The 17,116-nt window shown below is 47.3% G+C and overlaps 1 protein-coding gene across 3 annotated transcripts; it reads right to left on the reverse strand.

Moving 5' to 3' along the window:
- Positions 1 to 6,401: 6,401 nt before the first annotated feature.
- Positions 6,402 to 16,814, reverse strand: LOC122373735 (translation initiation factor IF-2-like). Of its 3 annotated transcripts, none has more exons than XM_043352082.1 (12): positions 16,329 to 16,814; positions 15,753 to 15,902; positions 15,484 to 15,579; positions 14,606 to 15,243; positions 13,252 to 13,481; positions 12,449 to 12,630; positions 9,437 to 9,799; positions 8,944 to 9,120; positions 8,638 to 8,787; positions 8,247 to 8,512; positions 7,607 to 7,855; positions 6,402 to 7,038 (listed from the first exon to the last, which is right to left on the reverse strand). In XM_043352082.1, the coding sequence occupies exons 5-12, from the start codon at positions 13,424 to 13,426 to the stop codon at positions 6,624 to 6,626; spliced, it is 1,977 nt and encodes a 658-aa protein (XP_043208017.1). In that variant the 5' UTR covers positions 13,427 to 13,481; positions 14,606 to 15,243; positions 15,484 to 15,579; positions 15,753 to 15,902; positions 16,329 to 16,814; the 3' UTR covers positions 6,402 to 6,623. The 3 variants fall into 3 exon arrangements, with proteins under 3 accessions (XP_043208017.1, XP_043208019.1, XP_043208020.1); XM_043352084.1 differs by having other exon boundaries at positions 14,606 to 14,731; positions 16,329 to 16,768; XM_043352085.1 differs by lacking the exon at positions 16,329 to 16,814 and having other exon boundaries at positions 14,606 to 14,731; positions 15,753 to 15,911.
- Between the last annotated feature and the right edge of the window lie 302 nt (positions 16,815 to 17,116).

The following is a 17,116-nucleotide window of genomic DNA, read 5'->3' on the forward strand; positions in this document are numbered from 1 at the left end:
CCTTTCATTTGCATTTTTATGCCTTTCGGACCAATTTTTTTTAATTTTTATTGACTTAAAAACATTTTTGGATCATTTTTAAGTAGTATGCAAAAAATTAGGAAGGTGTTCTTTCTATAAATGTACTTATTTTGCGTCACCGTAATGGTCTCGAATTGTGATTTCGGAAGAGAGCCTACAAATGGTGTGGTAAAGCTGCCTAGTGACATCACTGGTTACTGAAAGTTCAATTAAAGTCATTTTTGCCTCACTTTTGCATTGTTGACCTTGCGTGACGTCATTCGTACGTCACTAGGGTCATAAGAGTTTTTCGTCAATAACTCTCGATCAAATTGAGCTAGAGAGACGGGAAAGCTACTAATGGACTCGGGAAGACGTTGCGAATCGAATGATGTGCAATATGATCTCATTCACCCAGCTTCGTGGCCTGACCGGACTGTTAACCATCTCTGTGGCGGCGCTGTTTGTCCTCCGTGGCGCTGGATCGTGTTGCTTCGAGTGGAGATGCCGCCAGCCAATCACGTTGCTTCGATTGGAATAGCGGCAGCCAATCACGTGCAAGCATTGAGTGGAGTCTCCTGGTAGAAAAATGCTCTACCGTTTCCGGGGCGTATTCGCCCAATACGTACACTGAGCTGAGAAGACCGCCAGGCTCTTCGGATACCGGTAGAGTCTGGAGTGGGCACTCGTTGCTTATTTCATTATGGCCTTGATTTCAGTGACGTTTGACAAAACTGGGTTGAGATAGTTATGTTTAACGAGAAGTTTTAAGCATTGAAACTATTGTTTATAAATAGTACGTACCTATAAATTTATAATAACGGACATAAGTTTGGTAAAGTTCACAGCTTTATTGAATATAGAGGCGCAAACGTCACAGTCCTCGTTCAGCGTCCAATTAATTTTGTGCATTAGGAGACCCAAGGCTGAGTAACAAACTCCGTAAGGTTTTGTTTTCATTTGGTTTTATAATTATGTTTTTTGCATTATCGAAGCACAGTTCGGTGAAATTCGTTTTTATTTAGTTGGTCAGGTAGGTATGGCATTGACCGACCCACCTTGCCTGGAAATGCCCTATTAATGTTCATAGTTAGCATAATAAAGGCGAGACCAAGCCGTGAATATCCTCTCCGATGCACCCTCATTTTTATTACCTATATTTCACTGAGTTCAATGCAAATATATTGGAAGAAAATCGTTCATATTTATGTTTCCTCTCGTTTCATGAGGCGTTCATATTTGTTTCCTTTTGTTTCATAACAATAAGGTATTACACAGTGGCTATTTATTTAGAAAAGAATGTAATTCTTTAACAGCTAAGTCCAGGTCTTGTGCATTCTGGGCCCTGTTTCATGGGCCCTAGCAGCGCTTTTTGCGAGCTGACGTCATATGGTCACGTGGGTGACACTAGAGGACGGGTTGTGTCATCCGTGAGCTTCTTCATAGCTGCGAATGGAACAGAGTTGCTGTCGCCTTGAATGCAAATGTATCGGCAACTCTGTTCCATTCGCAGCTATGAAGGAGCTGACGGATGACACAAACCGCCCTTAGTGTCACGTGACCATATGACGTCAGCTCGTGAAAAGCGTTTGCAGCGCGTTGCTAGCGCCCGTGAAACAGGGCCTTTGTAGAAGTGTTGGCTGGTATTCTTATTGGTACATTTTTTCATCAAAATACATTTTGCATTCAGAATTGAAATTTTCATGTTTCATCTTTTGCTTTACATCATCAGTTTGGCAAGTGCAAATCAACATAGATAATATAGCTACGTCTGGGCCCTGTTTCACTGGTGATAGCAGCACGGCTGACGTCATGTCATGACGCCATACTGTTGACGTGATGGGCAGTTCTGGCGTACGAATGCCGCGACCTTGGCCACGGCATTAAGTGACGTGTGTGCTTAAAAGTAAGAGTTTACACAGTCATGATAGTATATTTATTTGTAACATATATTTTTTAATATGATGTATTTAAAAGAAGTTGGGTTTAAGGAAAATTTGGACTTAAACTTCGACCATTTAGTTGATGACGTAAAACAATATTGCGGCAATCGTGCGCCAGAATTGCCCCTTACGTCAGCAGTATGACGTCATCACATTATGTCAGCTCGCGCAATTTGATAGCAGCGTGCTGCTACCACCGGTGAAACAGGGCCCTGATCTTATATGGCTCAAAGATGTTTATAGGTATTGGTACCTATTTTGCTGTTAATGCCAACCAAAGAAATCCTGGATTTTATCATACAAATTGTGTCAGGCATTACACATTAACATGTTATTTACATATTTAAACTTTGTACTGTAAAACAGGGCTGCTTTAAAACCAGGGGTATTGACAGGCCAGGGTAACTTTGATTCAAAATAGCTGAGCTCATGCACCAAAATTGACGTTATTTCTGATCCGTATTTAAGAGATGAGCAGTATTTTTAGTTTTGTCAAATGAATGGCATGAATTCCCAGATGTCTGATGAATGTGCTTACTAACTAATGATAAATGTGAATATAATAATGTGCAACTTAAATGGTAGCTTTTAGGATTACTAAGGATTACCATGTGTAATTTTCATGAAAAAAATGAGCACTTCTGAAAGTAACCCCACCCGGAGCTTCTTTGCTTTTGGCTTAGGTATATCTCAGGTTCCAGCTTAGGCAGTAGGCACTTATTATGTACCCTGCACTAAAGCATAGGTACCTAATTGGTTGGCATTTGAGCAAAATATCTTAAGCCATTTTAAAGTTCTGACCCAAAAGCCTTGAAATTTGTTAAAAGTCACTGTTTTATGATCAACTGTTGTTTATGAAAAGTTCATTTTGAGCAGCATATATTCATTCCACTTGGGCGCTCTGACACATTCTCAGGATTGGGGGGTTGGATCCGTAAATGCATCACTACCTATTGGTTGGCATTGCAGAAGCAAAATTATTGGGTGGCTTTAACCCCTGCAACTCCTCCCCCCCCCCATTGACAGAGCCCATGATTACGTTTTCCAGTCAGCATGTTCTTGATCTTGCAACTTGTAAATGTCTCATTTGTGTTGATTTAATTTCTTTATTAAATGCTATGTAAAACAAGCAAACATTTTGCAATGAAACACAACACATCAAATGCAATGAATGGTGGGGTTAAGATGAAAATTACTGTAACACTAAAGCACCAGATTTTTCCAAGATTAAATTTGCTCTTTTCCATGTTTTTCAATACTTGGGATCCCAAAAATAATGTTACTAAGTGCAGCAAACAGACATGTGCATGTATCCGAGTAATGGATCTATGATCTCAGTGGATGTCGAAGCAAAGTACAGGTTGGGATCTATGATCCCACCGGATCCGGTGTGAAAAATACATCTTGAATCTATGACATATGATCTGACGATAAATTAAGAACATGGATCTATGATCTGAGTGGATACCACCATGTACCACATTTGAAACCATGTTTTAATGGGTTTCTATGCCAATAAGTGACACAAAACTGTGGATTATGACGTGCGATCACATAAAATTTTTAAAACAGAACGTTTGTGAGTTGAAACTTGAAACAAGTTTTTTATATATGTTTTAACAAAAAATAAGTGAGGATCTATGATCTCACTGGATCTCAAGCAAAAAATGAGACTCGGATCTGTGATCCCCATGGATCTCTCGATAAATTACAGAGCTGGATCAGCTATGGTCCCGACGGATCCGAGATCAGTATTCGGGGGATCAGATCCCAGATCCATTTTCTCGGATCCATGCACATGTCTGGCAGCAAATAGGTATCATTATAATTCATTGAAGTGAAGTTACCTGACCTTGCCTAGCAAATCTGAGTAAGCTCAGCCTAATCCAACCTAACCTAACTTAACCAAACTTACCTTGACCAAGCCTGACAACCCAACCCTACACCCACCCAAAACCTAACACCTCACCTACCTTTGCATAAGCCCAGGATGGGTTGGGTCTGATGAGTTAGGGCTGGGTGACCTCCCCTCAATGGATTATCATGATACTCCTTGCACTAATGAGTATCATTCTTGGATTCAGGATATTGAAAAACATCAGATCAGATCAGATTTTTCTCGGGGTGTTGGCTTTGCAACGCCACCCCTTCCGTATTATCTTCGTCTGATATTCTATCGATTCTTGTGATCTTCCTCTTTGGCGTTCATTTGCTATTTCTATATCTCCATAATTGATATAAGTTGTTCTTTTTTTCCTCCATTGACTGGTAGCAGTCATTTTCAAAAATGACTGCCTGGAAAGCTTCATGAAAGAAACATGGAAAGCTTCAAAGCAGCGATATTTACCCTTTGAAAACCATGTGGACATCAGCTTCAGTCATACAAAAATAACCTTAAATTAATCCGCGCCGGGCCGGGGGTTGGGTGTTACCCTCTTGCGGTTTTTCGCAGATATATCGAAAACGGCGGCGCTGCGCCGCCATTTTTGGTACACCTGTTCATGCATCTTTTCCGCACATGTGAAAATTTCAGACCCAGGTAACTCAAGCACCTCAGAAAAGTTAGAATCCTCGTCATATCTGTAACGACCAAACGATCACCTTGAAACTTTCAGCGATTGATAATAGTAACAGTGTATACAAAATGCATATCTCGGAATTTTGATATTGGTGACCTAAGGTCAGGCCAATTTTGCGACCTCTCCATTTCAGGTAAGTTAATGAGAGATAATTGAAAGGCGCCTTTTTTGGACGAACGTCATTCCAAACATTCTCAAACATCGTGTTACCGGTAAACTCGACAAGCTGAACCGAAAAATGGCACCTGTGACCCCTCCTTTTGACCCAGAGGTCATATCAGGTCATATCAGGCCCCCAGGAGTTTTCTCTGACAATAACTTTTGATAGAGACAGCTAGAGCGATGAGAACACCTCAGATGTGTTAAGCTCGACGATACGGATCGACTGATATGCAACATGACCTTTTCCGGTCAGGCCATGACTTTGACCTGAGGTCACATTTTCAAAATGACCTTACAAGGTTAAATTATAATTCTTTCGACGCGTCTCGACGAGGGGAACACGATGCGCTGGCAAATTAAATGTCGTCTTTTCCCTGAGTCAAAAGTTATTGCAGAAAAATGTTTTTCATAAAACCGCCATTTTTGGAGTTCTTGCCCTCTGGAGGCTAAACCGTTGACCTGAGGTCAAATCTGAGGACATTATTGCGAAATCGCGTTAAAAGAGCTATGGAATGCGCTTTTCCGAGGTCAAATCTGGGGACATTATGGCAAAATAGCATTAAAAGAGCTATCGAATGCGCTTTTCCGCGCCGCTGTAGCTCTATCGGTTCCCAAGTTAGCCGCTGGCAGTTTCCAAAATTGTTGAAATGGACAAAATGTTACCTTTGATGGCCTCTGGCGACCTGGGCCCTGTTTCGCCGGTGACGTAATGGTTTCGCGCGAGCTGACGTAATGTGATGAGGTCACACTACTGACGTTTCGTGTAATCCGTGAGCTGCGTTTGGAACAGAGTTGCTGTCTCGTTGAATGCGTTTGATAACATTTGTCTGATCGCACGGCCGTAAAGATGTTAGCAGCAATATTTGATGACATCACACAGATTGACGGCGTCATGGTTTGTTGATGTTTCCATGGAAACCCAATTTGACACGTGTGATAGCAGCGTGCTGCTATCACCGGTGAAACAGGGCCCCGAGCTTTGACCTGATCTAAAAATGACCGAAGTGTTATTTTTGGCGTTCTTTCGAATGCCGCTTACTGCGTCTCGCTACGTGGCCCAGGAGCCGAGTTAGACGGGGGGGAGGGGGGGTTCAGAGTTCAGACCCCCCCCCCTCCCGGCCCGGCGTGGAAGTCGCGGAGCACCGGCCCGGCGCGGGTTAATTGACAGAATATGAAAGCTACCCATGCCGTGCTGCAGCTACTTTGCACCATTAATTGTATTGCTTAGGATAAATGCGTTGGGTATACAGTGGAATCCGACAAAATCGACGGCGCCCGGGCTTCGAGCGAATGGCCGCTGCCTTAAGTGAGTTTGCCTGCCGTGTTCTGCGACCGTGGAAGCTGTCCGAAGTCGCTGTTAGCTGCACTGTCGCATAATCTAACTAGCATTCAACGCACCCACCCGCGCACGAATGTGTGATACCTACCTGGAAGACACACAGGTCAAGTTTTTGGCATGCCTGAATAGCGTGAACCTTAGGTGCGAGGACGAAGGGACTACGATGCCTCACCCGGACGAAGTACGCCTGCATTATACGCTGGTATATTTAATGTTTAACGACCAAACAAACAAACGAAGGAAGGGAATCGTAAACCTAAGTATCAAAGGAACAAGCAAACATTCACGAACAAAAACGCCAAACCCTGAAACAGTGTCAGGCGGTTTTAACTCGCTATTATCGTCGTTGTTCTACGCCACACAAACACCATGACGGCATCCGAAGTCAGATCTGGTTTATTTTTCTCCCCACCGACGGCGGCGGGGCGCCGAAAGGTGGCGCCAGCGGCGATCATGGGGGGGGGGGGGGCGCAGCGCCTGAGCTGCGGCCGGAGAGAGCGGCCCTGAAGCAGTTCCGCCGGTGTCTGGCGTTGGACTTGCCAGGCATACAGGACACAAAACATAGACAAGACATACATACATAGGTACAAGACATACTCCTCACTTGAACTTTGCCAACCACTGATCGTATGTTAGATCAGGGTTGGCAACGGGACAGAAAACCTTGTTTCGGCTTGGGCCGCCCTTCCCCCGTCTGTGCCCCGTGTCCGCCGTCAGAGCGCCTTTGCACTGGCCGCAGGTGTTGGTGGGCTGCCGGCGCGTGTAGGGCCTCTTGGCGGCGGTGTCGTGGCCGGTGTCCTCGGCCGGGCGACGGCGGGTCTGCGCCTGTCCGACCGTGTCGGCAGGCAGGACGAAGTGGTGCGGTGGGCGGCGGCAGTCCACCCGCACCACCTGCACCTGCATCAGCCGCGGCGCCGGTGCTGGCAGGGCGACTGCGGCGATCGGACGGGCTGGCGGCAGCTGCACGCCCTGGAGAAGAGCTCTCCGCTCCGTCTCCTTCTGGTGCTCGTTGAACCTGGCGGCGAACAAAAACAAAAATTGAGGGGTTTACTTTATACTGTTGATTGAAATGTTCGTTGGGGTCCTTGTATTCCAGAGCTCCTCTTTTGACGCTCCGATCTCTCAGGATGTCGACTTGCATCCCACCGCCTCATCCCAACTCGGTTCAGCGCATTTAGGGACAGAGTCTGGATGTATCCCGTCAGCATTGGCGTCCTCAGTAGGAAGACCATGCGGTAGATGCGCGCCGGTTTCCCAGTGCGAACAATTTTAATTTTCTGATACTCAGAAGTATTGTGAAACGTAATTGTTACAACACTGAATGCGTGTATTGTTCTGGCTTTAACACTCGCTGATAAATTTAGCAAAATCAGGTAATGAACGGGTCCGTATTGTTCTGGCTTTAACACTCGCTGATAAATTTAGCAAAATCAGGTAATGAACGTAAGCAGTAAAGCCGCACACGGGCGAATATGATGGTAGTATTTTTATAACATATCTTACACCATTATTGATGAGAGGATGGACACTGGACATTCTATCAAGTCTCTGCATCTGCAGGATCGAGCGAACATATAACTCACCAGGACGTGAGCGTGTGCTGGTTCAGAGCCGCCAGGTTGACTCCAGTCCGCTGGGTGATTGCGGGACATTTGAGGAGAATGTCCCGCAGGCTGGAGTGGTGGGCCAGGATCTGCGCCCAGCGCGACTGGACCGACCCTCCGCTGCGCCTGGGGTTTCGGTACCGCTCGCAGAGCAGGCGGACGACCGTCTCAGCGAGCCGGTTCAAGTCGGGTCGTTGCGCGGGAACCGCTCCTCGCTTGAGTGAGACTCTGTCAAATAGAAATCCATCATTAAGTTCACTTTCACATGTGTTCTACGAAATTCTACGGAGCACACGTTGGACATACCTTCCAAATTGAAGGTCCCTGGCAAGCAGTATGCAAGTTGTGTTTCGTGAAAATCAATAATTAGATTATGTGATGACGTGGACGCGTTTCGTATTTCTTTTTCATCACATCAGCATGTCCAGGTTGTGACTAACATGCGTACAAAATCCTACCAGCATGGACAATATCTCACTTTTATTGCCTTTTAATAAATATGACATAATTTAATAGTTCCAATAATATGCGTGCAAACCCCAATTATTCTGCCCGATGGTGTTTCATTTGAGAACAACGCTTACAATGATAGTCCTATTTTAAAATGCGGGATCCTTACCTCCGTGCGCTGTCCACGCCCGGCACGACACCAGACAGCCGACTGGTCTTCGGCTGTTTAAACCGGCCAGTCGTCAGCCGGTGCTGGTACCGCTGGGAGGCCGCCACCTTGGCTCTGTCGCCGGCGGAGAGCTGGTGCCACAGGTGGACGATGGACTCGGCCTCTTCGTCGGCGACATACCCCCGCGAGCAGTCTAGGCCGACGAGCACCTGCGCCAGGCGGTGGCACTCGGCGTACCCCGGCTGGTGGTCGGGGCCGGTCACGTCCTTAAAACATGCATGGAAAACGAGGGTGTCTGACAAGAGCATGTCACCTTCATGAACACATCAGAACATGCATTTTGTGCACTTACAGTTAAAGCAATTTGATTGTGAGACAAGTTACAACATACCTGGCGAGCCGGGTCGCGGTTCCCGAAACTTGAGGTGGTGGCGGAGCCAGCGACGGTGGGTGGCGCGGTGGCTGTGCCCGGGACGCCGGCAGGGACCGGGCCAGGGGCTCCGGCGGTAGTCGGAGGAGCCGACAGCAGCTGAACGCCGTGCTGAGAACAGACGATTTATCCTTTTATAGCAGACTGGTGTGACCGGGCCGGGGTGCATTTACACTCGTGTCAGCCGAGATACCTAATTTCATAATTAAGAAGAAAAAAAGATCCCGAGTGAAACAGAAAGGTCGAAGCAACTCGAAGCAGCCGCACCTCCGGAAGACCCTCGGCTGCCCAGTCTGGCGTCAGTGGGATGGCGGGCGACTGAGCGGCGGCCACTACTGCACCAGGGCCGGGTGAGCTGCGTCCCTCCAGGTCCGGCTGTGCGTCAGCTGGTGACCAGCTGGCAGCGTCGACGGCAGGAGGAGCCGGTGGAGGCTGGTTACCATGCTGAAAGTAGAACGGGCGAATTTAGCGCTCAGGGTGATTGGCATGATTAATATGTGCTTGCGCCCGGTGTATAGCTAACTGATGGACCATTCATCCGTTTGAGGTGGAACACACGGGACTATGTAAGCGAGCAATTAGCTGTCTGAATTAACGCTGATTTGCATATCGCTACTGGAAGTGTAACTATGGAAACTTTTGAGGTCGCAGGTGATCACTTCCAATCCTGGGGAGCTTAATGGTTTTATTTGATTGGACTCAAAACGGTCTGAATGACTGAGAAGTCCCGTCCTTAGATCAAACGAGGCTGACTACCTACCCGTGAGAGGTTGTGAGCTCTAGCGGCGGCGGGCCACGAGGCTACAGCTGCGGCGGCGGCGGCTGCAGCGGGCCCCGGAGCAGCAGCTGTGGCGGCTGCAGCAGCAGCGGGCCCCGGAGCTGCAGCGGCGGCCGGGCCCGGAGCTCCAGCGACGGTGGCTGCGGCTGCAGCGGCGGCGGAGCCCGGAGCTGCAGCGGCGGCGGGACTCTGAGGTCCGGCGGCGGGATTCTGAGGCCCAGCGTCGGCGGGACTCTGAGGCCCAGCGTCGGCGGAGCTGGGGACTCGGGCGGTAGCGGGGCCCTGAGGTCCGGCGGCGGCGAGGCTGGGGACTCCGACGGGAGCGGCCGGGAGAGGCGTCTGAAGCTGAAACACAAGCGATGTAGTCATGAGCTCAGTATGTTTCGCGATCCTAAGTTACCTGTACACCTATGAAATAAGTTATATGCTTGCTTCATTTGGGATGCAGAAAGTAATAGGGTAAATAACATCCATCAAAGGGTGCAGTATATCGCAAAATTGAAGTAGTTGCATTTAGCTTTAATTTTTAATCGTATTGTTATATTTTGGGTAGTGGGTGTGTCGATAGTCGCAGATTCGCGTTAGACAAAGATAAAAAGTGGCGCGAGCATGCCAAAACACTAGCCCTGCAGTTGGTTTTGCGTAAAAATGCGATTTGACGAGGCTCGGGCAGGTCGAAGTTACAGCGAAAAAGTCGCAGTGGACGGTGCTGCCACCTACATTGCCAATAACGGGCACTATCATATCGTGATAATTGGGGTAGTTTCAAATGAGAAATGACTTCTATTTTTGTTCAAACTGCTTGAGAAGAAATAAAACAATTCGGAAACATACATTTTTCCCAAATATCGCGTTCCATTTTTTCCTGTTGAGTTGTTAGGAAAGTGGTAAATTTCAAGGTTGACGGCTAAAAAACGAAACAGGAGGAACAGAGCAGGAATCACCAAGACGTGTGCCGCGCCGATGTTGTAGCCTGTAGATACGGGGTGAGCAACAGAACCAGCATACCTAACGATTTTGATTAGTGAGAGATTTTTTTTCTCTAAATGAAAGACTATTAGTAACTCAGGCAAGCCTTCTAATATAGGTATCAACAGGGTTGCGGTAAAAGGTACAATCGATGGCACAATACAATTATTCTGAGTTGGGAAACAACACTCTTCAGATACCTACCATCAACAACCTCACTATCTCCTATATGGGAGCTATATCATCTGATTCCAGCGCCCTGAAAACAAACAGGTTATCACCAAAAATCTCTGTATTAGCGCCTACCGACATATGCTGAATGACGCTATCAATACCCGACATTTGTAAAAGGTGATTCGCCACACAGACCGCCGGCGTCTGAGGGGTTGAATCAGTGAGCCAGATTGCCAGCGACTCACCGCTGAACTACCGGGCATAACAAAACGGACGATGCGACATGACTCAGAGATCATCACAGACGCAACGACAAATGTAACCGAAGGCCATCTGATCTCGTGCGGAACCCTCGTTCAGATACGTAATATCGCTATCTGCCACCTCGCGGTTCCCTTGTCAAGCCGAACTCATAGGCGACGGAACGGGGAGGGCACCGCGGCACCGTGCCCCCTTTGATTTTGGCATTTTAACATTAGCCCTATGGGCGTTGCATAGAAAGAATATGGGACCAAAAGTCGGCAGTGCCCCCCTTAATTGAAGGTATTCCGCCGCTACTGGCCGAACTGATGACACGCAATGGCCAGTCAGTCACAGCTCAGCTTCCTGCGGAACAGGAAGACACATTCAGTGAGAGTCGGTGGTCATTCACTGTGTCAATATTATTGACACGGTGACTAAAGAACGGTTATATTGCGCCAATAATGTTGCCAGTAGCAGCACCACCAATCTTTTGAACTAAAATCACTTGCTATCGGTGAAAAGAAACCTTCTAGCTATTTTCAAGCAATACGCGAAATAGAGGGAATTAGAAAACCGAAAACCCAAATATTAGCACTAGATTACATCGATCTTAAATTTTGGCCAACATTTTTAAAGCATACATCAGAGGAGCTGTTGGCGGCTTACCGTCGCGTCTGTGATGATCTCTGGACTCTGAGTCATGTCGCATCGTCCGTTTTGTTATGCCCGGTAGTTCAGCGGTGAGTCGCTGGCAATCTGGCTCACTGATTCAACCCCTCAGACGCCGGCGGTCTGTGTGGCGAATCACCTTTTACAAATGTCGGGTATTGATAGCGTCATTCAGCATATATCGGTAGGCGCTAATACAGAGATATTTGGTGATAACCTGTTTGTTTTCAGGGCGCTGGAATCAGATGATATAGCTCCCATATAGGAGATAGTGAGGTTGTTGATGGTAGGTATCTGAAGAGTGTTGTTTCCCAACTCAGAATAATTGTAATGTGCCATCGATTGTACCTTTTACCGCAACCCTGTCGATACCTATATTAGAGGGCTTGCCTGAGTTACTAATAGTCTTTCATTTAGAGAAAAATATCTATCACTAATCAAAATCGTTAGGTATGCTGGTTCTGTTGCTCACCCCTTATCTACAGGCTACAGCATCGGCGCGGCACACGTCTTCGTGATTCCTGCTCTGTTCCTCCTGTTTCGTTTTTTAGCCGTCAACCTTGAAATTGACCACTTTCCTAACAACTCAACAGGAAAAAATGGAACGCGATATTTGGGAAAAATGTACGTTTCCGAATTGTTTCATTTCTTCTCAAGCAATTTGAACAAAAATAGAAGTCATTTCTCATTTGAAACTACCCCAATTATCACGATATGATAGTGTCCGTTATTGGCAATGTAGGTGGCAGCACCGTCGACTGCGACTTTTTCGCTGTAACTTCGACCCGCACGAGCCTCGTCAAATCGCACTATTACGCAAAACCAACTGCAGGGCTAGTGTTTTGGCATGCTCGCGCCACTTTATATCTTTGTCTAACGCGAATCTGTGAGAAAAACACCTCTGTCGACACACCCTCCGGTACTCTTTAATTAACTTACTGGCATTTCGAGACCATCGTACGCGTCGGTCACGAAGATGTCCTCGACGTCCTCGAATCCCTCGTCGAGGTCATCGCCAACATCGTCATCCTCGCCGTGCTGCGTGTCGGGGTCACCCACCCTGTACTCGTCGAGCCTACCGCGCCGCTGTCCGTACAGGTAGGCGACCCCGACGAGCTCACCTGAATGTAAACAGAAGCATGTGTGAAACATTATGTTTCACGACTTGTGACAACTTGACACGTCTTGGTACGTAAGCAGTGGCGGATCCAGGATTTTCACTGGGGAGGGGCTGCAGGTCATAATTGGGCGCCACGCCCCGGATGGGCGCCATAGTCGCATCGTATTGGCGCTGAAATATTGGCGCCCAGTGGCCCTGACAAGAGGCGCCCAGGATCAGTATGTACAGTGACACCACACGATTGGAAATATCGGTGCGGAGCGTACTGAAACGACGTTATTCGACTGATTTTTGCATCCTAGTCCTAGTATGCCGCACTCCGATGAGTTGCGAATTGAAAATTGGCGCCACTGCGCGGCGCAGTGGCGCCAGTTTTCCTTGGGTGGGGGCTGCCAGCCCCCGCAGCCCCCCCCCTGGATCCGCCACTGTACGTAAGTTCGTTTTATGTATATAGGTATTAGGTAGTAAATAATTTTAGCTGATCGGTTGTCGCGGCAGCGGCAACCTTTTCATAAGTTCAAATTCAATGGAGGCTAGCGGACTTAACTGCATTCGATCATTGGCATTAGTTGGCAGTTTTTGTACTGTATAATTTGTGTGACTGTAGCATGCGACTTTTTACCCGTGTATCGAAGAGGCTCGCTTCTGGTGACTAGGTCCCTCTTGAGCACCCTCTGCGACAGGTCGTTGACGGCTGCCCGTATCCGGCCGTCGTAGCACCCTGTACTCGTCCGTAGCACCGGACCTCGCGGGCGCTGTCCTGTCCGATCGCCGCAAGGTGACGATCCGCGTTCCATCTAACCAGACCCTCGATCAGGAAGGCATGGAAGTGGAGGTCGCTGGCTGTAGTCCCTGGAAAAGAATAGAATTAAGTATTAATGAGATACAGGATAAAGTGCTTAGCTTAACCCTATTCCAGAAGGCTTTCGACCACCCTTCAGGTTTCTATTGTGTCATTGCCAAGCGATATTAGATAACCAGTATAACGCCTTTTGGGGCGACTAACGGAGCGAGCGAGAGGGTGAGCCTTGCACGTGCGAAATTGCGAGGGGGTACCTCCAACTGAGTTGTGCACGGCACCCTACTAACCGGTCTCTAGCGATGTGCCAAATTTGAGCACAATCGGCCCAGCCGCTCTCGAGATCTGGAAGCGGCACCCTGCACGTGCGCACGTGCAAAATGGGTCCCAACTGACTTTTGCACGGCACCCTACTAACCGGTCCCTAACCACGTACCAAATTTGAGCGCCATCGGTCCAGCCGTTCTCGAGATCTGGAATCGACCCCTGCACGTGCGCACGTGCAGCAGCACCCCAACTCTGGCACATGGATATGCATTGCATAGTGGGTGCCTACCTACATGCCAACTTTTAGCGCAATCAGCCGAGTAGTTACCGAGATACCGTAGTTTGTGCAACTTTGGCCACCAAGGGCAACTTTGGCCCATGCCTGGAAAAGGGGTGACCTCTATCCAGACCATGTTGCTTAACATTGTACATAAAAGATGACTTAATTATTGAGGCTCAACGAAAAAAGTGGGCCAAAGTTGCACGAAGCTACGGTATTGCAACTATTACAAAACTGACACCTCTTCTTTTTGCACGTGGCACCTACATAAGGGATCATCCACATGCATCTAATGACCATCTCGATTTTCGTGATTGGTTGTCTGGGATCCATGCCCATGTCTGCTTGGAAGAAGGAATGAAGCTACCCTACAAAAATTACCGCAGGTAAATCGGTCAAGTGGTTGCTGAGATATAAGCCTCGCAAAAGCGTCCGCACGGCCGGCCGGCCGGCCGCTCATACCCAGAAATTTCCGTTAATCTACGAAAGACTCCGCTCGCTTCGCTCGCTCCGTAATCATGTTTTGGCAGCAAAGAACAAGAAATGCCCACACAATGAGGTACTCTAAGAGCAAACAACACAAGTGAACAGCCAGTTTGGGTGGCAATGACATATTATGTTTATAATTACCTGGCCTGCAGCATGCCGCTCAAGCTGCAGATTGGGCTGGATGTTGGGGCGCTGCCTCAGCTCCGCCAGACGGCCGGATTCAACATATTGCCGGATCCGCTGGATCCCAGCCCTGTCATGGGGGTCCTAGAGCATGGGTTGGATGCAGCTCAGCGTACTGAATTCAGCCACCATCATGACCATCATGCTCTAAGTATGCAGCCCAAGCAAAGCATTTGCAAAACCAAGGAAAGAAAAATGTCATGAAAAGCAGTGAGGTTAACAATAAATGGGATAAAACAACTTGTGAACATAAGTTAACCAGCCACCACACCATTGCACTGTTGTGTTAGCTCGCAAGCACCAGCACTAAGCCTGGGGACCTGTGCAACAACACAGCACACCTTTACAAGTAATAGGTACAACTCTCAGCCCAGGACACCACAGATGTACTCAAAATACTATACTGTGCTATTGTCCAAGCCATCCACCACCCCCCCCCCCCCCAAAAAAAAACAGCAAAACAGCAAAACAGCAACATGTCCAACACCAAGCAAATAAATTAGTCAGAAATAGTGATTAGAAGCATCAAATAGGACCACCCAGTCACAGCTGACATTCTAGTGAGGATGCAAGAATGGTGCATGATGACTGGGGCTCTGAAAAAGAATGAGACCTAGTTACTCACTGAAAAATGGTGCACTGTTATGGTATGCGTATTGAGCAGGATTCTCTTAAAAAAAATAATTTAATCAAACACATGTGAACATGAGTTCATAAGGGCTTTCTCATACTCTATGGTGTATGTTTGCATCCCTGTACCAAAAAGAAGTCATTTAAAACCACAAGTATATGGGAACTAGGCATCAAGAAGTTCTCCATGAATTGTCTGCTCTTACACTGTGCAGTCCACAGTTACAGCCTCTTTGCAGCGCAGCCACCCCCCGGAAGGTCAGCGGCTGCTGGCTGCCGCACTGCCGTGGGCATCTTTGGACCTGAAACACAAATACAATCATATATTATGTTAATGATAATACATACCAATTACCATAGACCTCTGTATACCACTGACTAAGAAGACTAAGATAAGAGACTAAGAAAATGTAGATTTTTCGGAAAGTTAACAATTGATGGTAGGCGATCTAAGCTCAATATGTCTCCAACTCACCTTGTTATACAGGTCAAGGACAGCTCTTGGCTGTCTCGGACCGGGCCTGCTGCCCATGTCCGGCGTCCAGCATTTTTGTTGTGCGAATTTTTTCAGGCGCTGGGCCCAGATGGCTTGTCCAAAGGCTTTATGACTTTTCCCCATTGTTTTCTGTCAACAGTAGTACGGTGCTTCAGAGGGCCTTCATATAAAATTTCCATGTTTTAGGCGTCTACTGTTTTAAGCTTAAACAGTGTAATTATTTCAAAAATGCTTGCTCTCAATAAAATTAAATCATACTTAATAAACCTATGAACAATGCATTTATTTTGACTAAAATGTAATGTCCTTTTATTTGACATCCTCCATGCAAACCTTATCATTATGACAACTCCGGTGATACCAATCAAATACGTTGGAACCTCTAACAATGTCGATGCAAAACTGAAACAGAAATCGATACTGACAAGGTACCTTCTTCTCTACCCACTTTCAAGACTTTCAACATAAATATATTCAGCATAACACTGCCCATGCATGCCATTAATGTAAAAAAATAATGACCTACACTTGGCGCTGTATGTTCGCCAGACTCACGTGCTTTGTCCAACGTTTGTTTACATTTGCTGGCTCCGGGATGCATTCTACCGATACGACTGAATCTTGCTTCAGTAGAGCATACGCATCTCCGGCATCTCCAGCACCTTTTGCTAAAGCTCATAAGAGGTCCACTGCTCCACCAGACTCGGAACCGGTAGATCATCGATCGGTTCCGCCCTCTGATTGGTCGAGGGAGAGACTGCAACGCCCATTCCCCAGCATAGGAAACTATCATCAAAGACTTCAATTGATACCTCCCGATCACAAGAAAGGAACCATAGCTTTCGCGTGGAATATCTCCCGACGGAATTAAGGGAGGGCGACGATATTGACTCAGTGAGCTCTTGGATGCTCGTAGTTGAGAATGAGTGCCTTACATTGGGCCGAAATGTATTACAAAATCTTTTCTTTCTCCTTCCCTCTTCCCGTTTGGAGTTCCCCCGCTGGCAACACTAATGTTCCCCAGCTTTTGTCCTCCGTGGCGCTGGATCGTGTTGCTTCGAGTGGAGATGCCGCCAGCCAATCACGTTGCTTCGATTGGAATAGCGGCAGCCAATCACGTGCAAGCATTGAGTGGAGTCTCCTGGTAGAAAAATGCTCTACCGTTTCCGGGGCGTATTCGCCCAATACGTACACTGAGCTGAGAAGACCGCCAGGCTCTTCGGATACCGGTAGAGTCTGGAGTGGGCACTCGTTGCTTATTTCATTATGGCCTTGATTTCAGTGACGTTTGACAAAACTGGGTTGAGATAGTTATGTTTAACGAGAAGTTTTAAGCATTGAAA

Source organism: Amphibalanus amphitrite, unplaced genomic scaffold (genome assembly GCF_019059575.1).
Source record: "Amphibalanus amphitrite isolate SeventyFive unplaced genomic scaffold, NRLGWU_Aamphi_draft 001543F_arrow, whole genome shotgun sequence".
Classification (NCBI taxonomy): domain Eukaryota; kingdom Metazoa; phylum Arthropoda; class Thecostraca; order Balanomorpha; family Balanidae; genus Amphibalanus; species Amphibalanus amphitrite.

Excerpts from the sequence above, each read along its gene's own strand:
- LOC122373735 (XM_043352082.1), bottom strand. The coding sequence starts at position 13,426 with ATGGAACGCGGATCGTCACCTTGCGGCGATCGGACAGGACAGCGCCCG. Across the intron at positions 8,788-8,943 it reads CAGCCGAGGGTCTTCCGGAG|CACGGCGTTCAGCTGCTGTC; the intron begins GTGCGGCTGCTT and ends GTCTGTTCTCAG. Across the intron at positions 7,856-8,246 it reads GGCGTGGACAGCGCACGGAG|AGTCTCACTCAAGCGAGGAG; the intron begins GTAAGGATCCCG and ends TCTATTTGACAG.